Source organism: Halichoerus grypus, chromosome 5 (assembly GCF_964656455.1).
Source record: "Halichoerus grypus chromosome 5, mHalGry1.hap1.1, whole genome shotgun sequence".
NCBI classification, from domain to species: domain Eukaryota; kingdom Metazoa; phylum Chordata; class Mammalia; order Carnivora; family Phocidae; genus Halichoerus; species Halichoerus grypus.
In genome coordinates, this window is record NC_135716.1 from 126,493,180 (window position 1) to 126,506,192 (window position 13,013).

Here is a 13,013-nt window from a genome sequence, read left to right on the forward strand (position 1 = left end):
CTCTGGAGTTGTGCTGGCCTCTCTCAGGGCTGCTTGCACACTGCCAGGCTCATGGTAGCACTTTGGATGGTCTCTCCACAGTTGTATTGAAGGGGGCAGGTCCGCAGGCGAACATGGGCGTGAGGTACAGAGTGTCAGGAAGTTTTGCTCAGGTGTGCTTGGGAGTGGACCTGGAATGGAGGCTTGGCTGTGGATGGGCATGTCTGCTGGAGAATGCCAGCAGTGTTATAGCAAGTGAGATAATAACTGTTGGCACTGTGTTGGTTCCCACAGGTGTCCCTGTGTCTAAGCTGGCGGGCAGGGGGGTGGAATGACACCTGTCAGCTCTTTTGTTCCTGGAGAAATCTCCCCAAAATCCCTGCCCTTCCAGCCTTCACTCTCAGATTAGTAAACAGATCTCCATCCTTCATACCCCAGGTGTTTTTCAAACTGCTGCTTCTATGCTGTATCTTAGTGGGGCAGTTTGTTGTGCTCTTTTTAAGGGTGGGGACTCCGTTTCTTCCTCCTCCAGGCTCTCCCAGCTCTTCCAGAGTCCAGCCTGCTGACTTTTAAAGTTCTAGGTACTAAGCCCCAGTGATTGTAAAAACTCACAAAATTCGGCCCCTCTGGTTTTCAAAGCCAAATGTTATGGGGGTTTATCTTTCCCATGCAGGTTCCCCATGCCTGGGGTGCCTGGTGTGAGGGTGGTTTCTTTTCCCTCTCTGTACTTGCATTGTTCCTCCTGGGGACAGTCCTGTGGGTCTGTTTAACTCCTGTCTGTGTCTCTGCCCTTCCTACCCTTTTCAAGGTGGCCTCTTCTCTATGTTTAGCTGTGGAGAATCTGTTCTACCAGTCTTTGGGTCATTTTCTGGGTTATTTATATGATGTGGGTGTTATCTAGTTGTATCCATGGGATGAGGTGAGCTTAGGGTCCTCCTACTGTTCCATCTTCCTCATATTTTTCATCTTTAGGAGCCCTCTTATCCTCTATTTCTTTGTAATGTTATAGTATTTTTATTTTATGGGCAGTCCGCTTGGATTATTTTGAAAATATTGGATTTTCTTTAAAGGTCCATCCTATGCCCTAAATTATTGTATTTCATCCAGCATCAGTTTTTGTTTAGTCTTTCTCTTTCATATTCTGATTCTTCCTTACATTCCTGGTTCTACTTGATTACCAATTATTATTAAAGAAAGAAGTCGCTTGTATGAATTTGTCCCACAGCTATGTTAGTAGGTCAGTTTTCCTGTGAGACCTCTGCCCTGTATAAGGTGATGAGGCTATGTTTGCTGTCAGATTTCACGACAGCATAAACTGATGGGAAGCTGGTTGTCAGGCATACGTTTGCAAAATATGAAGGCTTGTAGGCTGGGGCACCAAATTCCATAAAAGCCTTTGCTAACCCCAGAAGGTTCATTCCACAAAGGAGGCCTCAGTTTTGCATGTTTTTCTTGGATGCTGGAATTCCAAGTGCCGGGGTATGGGAAAAAACAGAGAGGTGCTGGTTTGTACTGTAGCTCTGTACATAAACCTTCAGTTAATCTTGTGTTCAACCACATTTTTCACTTTCAACTCTGAATCCAGCATCTCATGATTTCCAATAGGCAGGTTGTATCTCACCCTTTCCCTACCCCTCTCTGGTGTCTTCATCACTCAACATACTCTCATATGCTTTCCATTTTCCAGAAATTGTTGAACTCTCATACAATTGTGAACAGATCCTGTCTTTCCCACCCTCAGCTGGTGTGGTAAGGTTTATTCCTTTTTGTACTTCCATTCTTTTATTTCCTTGAGGCTCAGGAAAGAGGAGAGAAGGCTTAAGTGCATGGTACATCATTTTGAACTAGTAGTTTGCAGTTGATTTTACTTTGTTGTTTCTTGATGGATATGCAGTTGAAGTTAAATAGTTACTCCCTCAGTCACTCCCACGGAATTGCTCAGTTGCAACCATCACCACAATGCTGTACCTGAGGAATTTGAGGTTCACTGAAGTTTGTTTTTGTTTTTTAAGATTTATTTATTTTAGAGAAAGAGTACATGTGTGGGGGGAAGGGCAGAGGGAGAGCACAGAACCCAATGTGGGGTTCTATCCCAGAACCCCGAGATCATGACACTGAGCTGAAATCAAGAGTTGGACACTTAACCGACTGAGCCACCGGGGCACCCCATGAGGTTCACTGAAGTTTAAGGATATCAGACAGACTGGAATTGAATGACCTTAGATTTGTACTGGGAAACTAAGGAGGATTCTAAGATTAAACAACAACAACAACAACTTACTCTGGAATTGTTCTCATTCATTCTGCAACATTTAATAAAAATCTAGAATGGGCCAAGTACTAGGATAAGTGTTGGAAAAGTGGGATATAAAGGTGAAGAAGGTATAAACCTTACCCTTGACAATAGCATAATCGGGTGAATAACTTGAGTTTATGTATCATTTGCAGTTTATAAATCAATTTTACCTGTGGGGGACTCTTGACACTTAATGATTTACCATTCACACTACTCCCAAGGAACTCCAACGATTCATGACATGCAATAATATATTCATTTGCATAGGTACAAATTCGAATCACGTGTACCACAAGACTGTGTAGATGATAGGGCTGTTTGGTGAAAGAGCAAAGCTGGCTCTTGGGAATCATGAAGTAGCTGTGTGCATACTGTGTATAAGTCGATGACCATATTCTTGAGCCATCTGAACTTGATAGGATTACAAACATGAAATGGGTTTATTTTTCCCATATCATTGGCTTTAACAGAGTTCATGCAAGTCTGTCTTCTTCTCACTTGAACATCTCAGGTAGATTCTGTATTTTTCCAGACCCTTTCTATTGTTATAGAGTTTAGTGTAGTCCAATTTAAAATTTGAATCTCATTTCTTCCAATCCCCCAGCTCAAGTTTGAACTCTGCAAGGGAACTGAGAGAGGAAGAGAGGGCCTGGTCCGTCCTTTCCCTTCTCTTCCCTCTCTTTTGGTTCTGGCTGTTTCTTTGTGTTGTGAGGGATGGAAGGAGGAGGAGTGTCTGGCCATTGCCCTAGGCCCATGTGCTTATTACTACTGCAGCTGAGACATGATTAACTAGACATCAGTACCCTCTTTGGGGTAAGCATCCAAAAGCTGGCTCTCTCATGCTGTACAAGAGAAGATTCTCTGGGGGAAGTCCTTACTAAATAGTCCTTTGATTTGAGAGATCAGCTTTGGCTTGCCACCCTCCAAACCCCTTCAGCTCCATCCCTGGTGACTCACTACCAGTCTCTTGGTGTCAGATGGTTATCACGAGGGAAGTGCAAGCCCATTTACTTGATTCTTCATCCTCCCATAAGACGCTGCTTCAGGGCTGTCCTCTTTCTGTGCCATTGGCTTTTCTAACCCTCTGTGGTCATTTTGGGTTTCATTTCTCACTTCTAAAATGGGCACAGAGGGTTGATGAATAAGTCTGCCACAGAAGAGATGTACATTTGAAAATGAAATGCTGGTCTGCCCTTCCTACAGGTACCCTCAGTCTGTATGAGAGATTATCTCAGAGCCCTCTGCAATTTGGAGTTGGGAAAAAAATTCACCCATTCCGGGGCAGGAAGAGGGTAGAAATGATGCAAGAATCTAGCCAGAACTTTTTTTTTTTTGTGGAGGGCTTTCTTTATTTTTACATTTGGATCCTACTTGGCGATTCTGAGTTAACAGTCTGCTATACATTCTTCTATGTATGTAGTCACATTAATTAATTGGGGACTTAACAAATGCTTGAATGTTTAGGGCTGTGTTCTCTCAAGGTATGGTTTATAAGCCACCTGTATCTAAATCTACTGGGGAGGAAGTGGATGGAAAATGGTGAAAGAATAGGGGCCCTTGTTTCATCTGGTCCCTTGAATTCAGCTAGATATCTATCAAATCATTCTGAACACCTGCAAACTCAACCTGCAATCTAAGAAAAGAATGGCTGCAATTCTACAAATAGAAAATTGGCCACTTTCTGCAAGGAGAAGTGTGGAGGTGCAGAGAAGTGAATCTGAGGCATTATATTGGAAGATGAACTTCGGCGGAGGGAGCCTCCATAAACCGGCAACTGGAAAGTGATATAGCAGCAGAGCATAAAAGTGGAACTTTTAGAAGTCTTCTCGGGTGAGTGACATCTCTGCCTGAAAGGTGTTCAGGTGGTGAAGTGGGGCAGAAAGCTAGGTGGGACAGTATGGTCTCCGGATCCCCGAATGGGGGAGAACGGGGGTGCCTGCATGCAGCAGAGTTCCCAAGCATTGGAGCAGGGAAGCCAGCTACAATTAGCAAGCCTCAGAATAGCCTCTCAGCTAGGTGTTGCCATAAAGCTCAAACTGCAGCATGATCAGATGACTGCTTTTGAAGCAGGGGCCCAGCAAGCAGCAAAACTGCTGTGAAACCCTGCTCCTTCCCATGGGAGGAGCTATGCGGTACGCACAGGATCGAGCAACAGCTCCCCAGAAAGCAGCAGGGCCGTGGTGAGACTCCCCCCCCCCCCCCCCCCCCCCCCCCCCGCCCCGGGAAGATGTGCACTGCAGGAGTCTGTGGAATTTGGCGCACAAGAAAGTGATTGCCTGCTTTTCCCTGAGGGTGCACTGAAGAGGTGGGGGTCGCAATCATTCAGCTCCGGGGCTGGAGATCAGGGTGCCGCCATTTTTATTTTACTTTTTCATCCTCTAAAGTGGCATGAAAAGCCTTCAGGGAACAAAATCCTCTTAGAGTAACCCAAAGCAGCTTAGACTGAGCTGGCAAGGGGTGGTGCAAGTCTGCCCAGGCAAAGACACCTGAGAATCAGCACAGCAGGCTCCTCCCGTAGAAGATCAGGAGGAACATCAGGTGAATACCAAGTTTATGGATCACATAGAACTGAAAAACTCCTGCACTAGGGGAAAATAGTATATAGAATTTGAGGGTTTTTTCTCATGATTCTTTACTCTTCCAATTTTAAATTTTTTTTTTCCCTTTTCAACTAGCTTCTCTTATCAACTCTAAGTCTTTTTTTTAATTTTCATTTTTACATTTTATAGCTATATTCTTCATTTTTGACTTCCTTTCACTGTATTCAATTTTATTTTTGTATATATATGTTTTTCTTTCTTTACAATTTTGGGATCAAGTGTCTTCTAACAGACAAAAATACATCCAGGACAAAATGTATCACCCTGTTCTGTCTACCTGTTTGGTTATATTCTACCCCCCCGCCTTTTTTTTCTTTTTTGGTTTCTGATCTCTTCTGATTTGCCTAGTGTATATTTTGCTGGGGTCATGGTTGATTTTTTTTTCTTTTTTTGTTCTCTTGTTCATCTATTCTTCTCTGGACAAAATGACCAGAAGGACAAATTCCCAGAAAAAAAGAACAAGAGGCAGTAATCACAGTGATAGACTTAATAAATATGGATATTGGTAAAATTTCAGAGCTAGAATTAAGAAAAATGAGTATAATGATACTAGCTGGGCTTGAAAAAAGCATAGAAGACACAAGAGATTCCCTTTCTGGAGAAATAAAAGAACTAAGACCTAATCAGGTTGAAATAAAAAAGGTTATTGCTGAGATACAATCAATAATAGAGGCTCTTATTGCTAGGATAAATGAGGCAGAAGAGAGAATAAGTGATACAGAAGATAAAATTATGGAGAATAAAGAAACTGAGCAAAAGAGAGAGAAACAATTATTGGACCATGAGGGGAGGATTTGAGAGATCAGTGAGAGTATAAAGCAAAACAAGATTAGAATTATTGGGGTTCCAGAGGGAGAAGAAAGATAGGGGTAGAAGGTATATTTGAGCAAATTATAGCTGAGAATATCCCTAATCTGGGGAAGGAAATAGGCATCAAGTCCAGGAGGCACAGAGAACCCCTCTCAAAATCATTAAATATAGATCAACACCCCGACATATAATAGTGAAGCTTGCAAATTTCAGAGATAAAGAGAAAATCCTGAAAGCAGCTTGAGACAAGAGGTCCTTAACCTTATACGGGTAGAAACATTAGACTGGCAGCAGACCTATCCACCGAGACCAGGCAGGCCAGAAAGGGCTGGCATGATATGTTCAGGGTGCTAAATGAGAAAAACATGGGACCAAGAATACTTTATCCAGCAAGGCTATCATTCAGAATGGAAGGAGAGATAAAGAACTTCTAGGGCAAACAGAAACTAAGAGAACTTGTGAACATTAAACCAGCCCTGCAAGAAATATTAAAGAGGATCTTGGAAGCAAAGAGAGCTCACAAGTAACATAGACCAGTAAAGGAACAGAGACAATAAACAGAAACAGTGATTTTACAGGTAATAAAATGGCACTGAATTCATATCTTTCAGTAGTTACTCTGAATGTAAATGGGCTAAATGCTCTAATCAAAAGACACAGGGTATCAGATTGGATAAAAAAGGAAGACCCTTTGATATGCTGTCCACAAGAGACTCATTTTAGACCCAAAGACACCTCCAGACTGAAAGTGAAGGGGTGGAGAACCATTTATTATGCTTATAGACATCAAAAGAAAGCTGGGGTAGCAATCCTCATATTAGACAAATTAGCTTTTAAACCAAAGACTGTAGTAAGGGATGAAGAGGGACACTATATCATACTTAAAGGGTCTCTCCAAAAAGTAGATCTAACAATTATAAATATTTATGTGCCAACTTAGGAGCAGCCAATTATATAAACCAATTAATAACAAAATTAAACACATTGATAATAATACAATAATAGTAGAGGATTTTAACACCCCACTCACAGCATGGATAGATCATCTAAGCAGAAGATCAACAAGGAAACAAGGAAACAAGGGCTTTGGATGACACACTGGACCAGATGGGCTTCACAGATATATACAGAGCATTCCATCCTAAAACAACAGAATACTCTTGAGTGCACATGGAACATTCTCCAGAATAGATCACATCCTGGGTCACAAGTCAGGACTCAACTGGTACCAAAAGATTGGGATTATTCCCTTCATATTTTCAGACCACAGTGCTTTGAAACTTGAATTCAATCACAAGAGGGAATTTGGAAGGAACTCAAATACATGGAGGCTAAAAAGCATCCTATTAAACAATGAATTGAACCAGGAAATTAAAGAGAAATTTTTAAAAATTCATGGGAACAAATGAAAATTAAAACACACTGTTCAAAACCCTTGGGATACAGCAAAGGCAGTCCTAAGAGGGAAGTACATAGCAATACAAGCCTTTCTCAAGAAACTAGAAAAGTCTTAAATACACAAACTAACCTTACACTTAAAGGACATGGAGAAAGAACAGCAAATAGAGCCTAAACCAAGCAGGAGACCAGAAATCATAAGGATTAGAGCAGATATCAACTAAATAGAAATGAAAAAACAGAACAGATCAACGAAACTAGAAACTGGTTTTTTGAAAGAATTAATAAGATCAGTAAACCCCTAGCCAGACTGATCAAAAAGAAAAAAAGACCCAAATTAATAAAACCATGAATAAAAGAGGAGAGAACACAACCAACACCAAGGAAATACAGTCATAAGAACATGTTATGAGCAACTATATGCCAACAAATTAGGCAATCTGGAAGAAATGGATACATTCCTGGAAACTTATAAACTACCAAAACTGAAACAGGAAGAAATAGAAAACCTGAGCAGACCCATAACCAGCAAGGAAATTGAAGCCATAATCAAAAATCTCCCAACAAACAAGAGTCCAGGGTTAGATGGCTTTCCAGGGGAATTCTACCAAATAATTAAAGAAGAATTAATTCCTATTCTTCTGAAGCTGTTTCAAAAAATATACATGGAAGGAAAACTTCCAAACTCTTTCTATGAAGCCAGCATTACCTTAATCCCAAAACCAGACAAAGACCCCATCAAAAAGGAGAATTACAGACCAATATCCCTGATAAACATGGATGCCAAAATTCTCACCAAGATACTATCCCATAGGATCCAACAGTACATTAAAAGGATTATTCACCACGACCAATGGGATTTATTCCTGGGTTGCAAGTGTGGTTCAACATCCGCAAATCAATGTGATACACTACATTAATATTAATTAATATAGATATTTACAAATAACATCAGATAAAGGGCTAGTATCCAAGATCTATAAAGAACTTATCAAACTCAACACCCAAAGAACAAATAATCCATCAAGAAATGGGCAGAAGACACGAACAGACATTTCTCCAAAGAAGACATACAGATGGTCAACAGACACATGAAAAAATGCTCAACATCACTTGGCATCAGGGAAACACAAAAGCACAATGAGATACCACCTCACACCAGTCAGAATGGCTAGAATTAACAAGACAGTAAACAACAGATGTTGGCGAGGATGTGGAGAAAGGGGAACCCTCCTACACTGTTGATGGAAATGCAAGCTGGTGCAGCCACTCTGGAAAACAGTATGGAGGTTCCTCAAAAGGTTGAAAATAGACCTACCCTATGACCCAGCAATTGAACTACTAGTTATTTACCCCAAAGATACAAATGATCTGAAGGGGCACCTGCACCTCAATGTTTATAGCAGCAGTGTCCACAATAGCCTAACTATGGAAAGAGCTGAGATGTCCACAGATGAATGGATAAAGAAGATGTAGTGTATATACACAATGGAGTATTACTCAGCCATCAGAAAGGATGAATACTTAGCATTTACATTGACATGGATGGAACTGGAGGGTATTATGCTAAGTGAAATAAGTCAGAGAAATACAATTATATGGTTTCATTCATATGTGGAATATAAACTGCATAGAGAATCATAGGAGAAGGGAGGGAAAACTGAATGGGAAGTAATCAGATAGAGAGACAAACCATGAGAGACTCTTAACTATAGGAAACAAACTGAGGGTTGCTGGAGGGGAGGTAGGTGGGGGCATGGGGTAACTAGATGATGTGATGAGCACTGGGTGTTACACACAACTGATGAATTATTGAACTCTACATCTGAAACTAATGATATACTATATGTTGGCTAGTGGAATTTATATAAAAGTAAATAGATAAATCTGGGGAGAATAGGGATAAAATGTGAATTCCTGGGCCCCATATCCTGAAATTTGGGCTCGTAAGGGTAGAGAAGGAGTCAGGAATCACAATTTTCAACAAACACTCCCAAATTTTAGAGATACATATTAAAGTTGGACAGCCACATGTCTTGAGTTCACTACATATTCTCTTATGTCCTCCCAACACCACTGTGAAGTCAGTAGGGCTGGTATTATCCCCATTGTACAGATGAAATTGAGATTCAAAAGAGAATCATTGACTGCTAAATGGCAGAGTAATACTTCACTCAATGCTAGTGATAGTGAGTATCAACCTGCCTCGTTACTATGCTACTGACCACAATTTCAAACAGAAGATATCACTCAATTTACTTATCTTTTTTTAGTTTACCAAAGTAATAAATTTATTTTAGAAAATCCATAAAGGTACAAAAATTAAACATATTATCCCACCATTCATATATATTGTTTCTGCATATGCTTTACCTGTTTTTGAAAAATTAAAATCTAATTATATTTTAATACTCTTTAGTAACGTGCTTCCTAAAATTAATGTATTGTGAATTCATCCATTAAACATTTTCTTCAACGTTATTTTCAGTGGTAATATAGTCTTCTTTGTGGACTAAAATTCTTTAACCAATCCACTGTTGATGAACAATTTAATTATTTCAGTTTTTTACTATTACAAAAAGGAGCTTTGAATGTTAGGCAGCTTAAAGAGGAGTTGGGGACTATATTGTAGCCGTCTAGGGAAAATGAAGCCAAATTTTAAAGGTCATTATATTAAAAGTGTACAGGGTCTGAAATGATATGGACTATTTCCACAGTCACTAAAAAGATTATTTTATGTTGTTTTCCTAACAGGAACAAGACCATTTTGTTTTACTTTAACTTGTTCAGCTGTACCAGTCCCTCTGTGGTGGTAAACCTACAGTGCCCTACCACACAGGTAAGGCAAAAAATGCATTGCAATTTTGAACATTCTTGGATAAAAGAATCAGCAATTCCATTTGAATTCTGTGTGTGTATGGTTAATGATGAATTTATAGAAGGTGGGAAGACATAAGCATGAGCTCGTGTTTGTTCATATACAATCAAAATGAAGCAGGATTAATCATTATGGTATCACTAAAGATTCTCAGTGATTTTGTTGAACCACCTATTTTTATAAAATGAACAAACTGCAACCCTGAGAAGTGGTATTTTTCTCAAGATCTATATTAGGAAGAGCAAAGCTAGCTACTATAACTAATAAACTCGAGTTTTTCAGTGACTTAACATAATAAAGTTTATTTCTGGTCTTGTGACAGTATAAGGCTGGTGGTTTTGGTCAGTGGGCAACTCTTCTCCAGACTCCTTTCATCTGGTGGCTCTGTCTTAAGTCCTTCTTGTCATCTGCATCCACTTGCCAGAAGGAGACAGAAGATAAATAAGCATCTCTGCTCTTATAAGCCTTGGTTTAGAAGGGTTCACACATTACATTTCTACTCCTACAACATGCATATTATTTTTATATGTTCACACCTAGATGCAAGAAGGAAGGACTAAAGCAGTGCCATTGTGGGATAAGGCACAGACTTCAATGGGCAGTTAGTTGGGTCTTCTATAGTCTATCCCTCTGTCCTCCAGAATACCCTTCTTCCCAAGGGAGACAACCCAGCATCCCCCATAGTACTATTTTTAACCCAAAGTTCAAGGATCTCTGGGTGATACATCCTCTCTTTATCAGGTCTTTACATTGAATGCACAATGGGGTATGAGGCTGGGACTATTAGAATACAAACTCCAGTTCAGAAAGGGAGGAGTGATAAATGCACAGGGGTTTCCTGTGCATGGCACTGGAAAACATTCTTATTCGACCTGGATTGTATTCCCCATTTCAGCCTATGGTCCTTTAACCACCTGGGAGGTTATTTCCTGTCTGCTAGCCTCAGACCACATCATTGCTGAGCATTGGAGATATATGCTCTTTTGAGGGCCATAGAACTTTGAAGCTCCCTTCCTGTTGTGCAAATTTAGCACCTCAAAGATTATTTTAACAGTCAAAGGCCTTTTCAGATTAGGTCATGAATTCTTTGGCAGCACAACTGCCTCAAAAATGTAATAGGCTTCTAACTTATTTGCTTCCTCTTTGTTCCATGTACTAGTAAACCACACCCAAAGATCTTCTCTGATCTAGTTTGTAAATCTGCTTGCTTGCTCTCTTCCTCATCTCTCTCAAAGACTTTTGATATCTTACTTCCTGCTGAGACTAAAGCCAACTTGAGATATTTGGCATCTTAGTTCTGTGACTACCTCTACCACAAGACTTTGTTTTCTACCACAGTCACCCACTCCCAAAATCAAATCCTTGACCTTGTCATACCAGTAATTACCACCCCTCGTAATCTCAATTTCAAACATCCCAATGTCTGCCCATCTCAATCCCTCTAACATTCCAATTACAATCATTCTATCTCACCGGGACCTACAAACCCCTAATGTTAACCCCTTCACAGTATCCCTCAGTTCCATCATGTTTTCATTTCCCTCTCTGACTTAGATTTCATGACCCCTCTTTAAATTCACTCCCTTATATAAACCCCCAATTCCTTTGCCCCATCCCACGTAGTTGTACTTCCTGCAAAACTTCATCCCTAGCTAAGTGCAACTTTCTGCCTATTCCATGCTTGAACTCAGGCAGCTGTGAGTTGTTGGAGGAAACCTACATAATAGTTCTTTCGATTCAGAACCACTAATCTCAGTGGGCCCTTAGTGCTGTCCCACAACCACGCTACAAACCCCTTGTCTATTCACTAGCCTAGCTAGAAAACCATTTCTAGAAAACAATTCCACATCTTTTCCTCTTAAGCCTCTAAGAACTCCATCCCAATCTCTTTGTCAGCCTCTGATTTTGCTTCCTATTTCACTGAGAAATATAAGTGTTTAGAAGACAACTTTTAAAAGCTCCTACAGTAATATCCTCTTGCCTACCTGTTATCATTTATGTTCATATACTTCTTCAGCCTTTCCTTGTCATAATGTGGATGAACTGCCTGTGCTCCTAAGGTCAGCCCATCCATTTGTGCATTATATCTCTCTCACACACTCAAGCACATCATTCCAGGAATTTTCTGGGTTTTTTTTTTTTTATTACCATTTTTCCTTCTCTACTAAATTATCCCTATCAGTATACAAACATGCTGTTATTTCTTCTATCTCAAAAAATTCTCTCCTTGATCCAACACACCCCACCCTCCGGTACTGCTTCATATCTCTGTACCTCTTTTTTGTAAAAGTCCTCAGAAGAATAGTCTATATTCAGTGTGTCTAAATCCTCTCTTCTCATTCAGGCTTTTACTCCTACTCCAATTTTCTCCAAATGATACCATGGACCTCCATATTATTAAACCAATGGCCAATTCTCATTTCCACATTTATTTGATCTAACAGCATTGTTTATTCAAGCCCTCCTCCTTAAAACACTTTCTTGACTTGGCTTCTAGGGCACAACATTCTTTTAGGTTTCCTCCCAACTCTCTGGCTACTCCTTGTTACTCTCCTTTGCTGGTTTTTCTTCATCTTTCCAACATCTTGTAAATGTTGGAGCTCCCTCCCATACCAAGCTTAGTCCTTTTCAAAATCTACATTTACTCTTTTGGTGATCTCATCTAGTCTTATGGTTTTAACATCATCTACATGCTGCCTTCCCTAATTTATTTATATATACCCTCCAGATAAGTCTGCTCCCTGAACTCCTCATCTTTATATGCAACCAACTATGCAATGTGACTACATGGATGTTTAGTTGGCATCTCAAATTTAACATCTCCAAAATTCAATTCCTAACCTCTGACTTCATCCTTAAAATTATTCTCCAAACCCAGCAGTCTTCCCTCTTTCAGTTAAGGTCAGATACAAATAACATGGAATCATCCTTCATTCCTCTTTTTCTCTTGTATCATGTGTGAATCTTCAGCTAATTCCTCTGGTCTCCATTCAAAATATACCTGGACTAACTACTTTTCACCTTCTCTTCCTTTTTCCAAAGAACCATCGTC

The 13,013-nt window shown here is 40.1% G+C and overlaps 1 protein-coding gene across 2 annotated transcripts in view; it reads left to right on the top strand.

The window, feature by feature from the left end:
* SLC44A5 (solute carrier family 44 member 5) overlaps positions 1-13,013 on the top strand; it is a 350,669-nt gene that overhangs the window by 275,941 nt on the left and 61,715 nt on the right. For both annotated transcript variants that reach the window (XM_078072903.1, XM_078072904.1), the window contains one exon: positions 9,838-9,922. In XM_078072903.1, the coding sequence (XP_077929029.1) occupies positions 9,838-9,922 (85 nt within the window). The remainder of the gene's footprint in view (positions 1-9,837; positions 9,923-13,013) is intronic.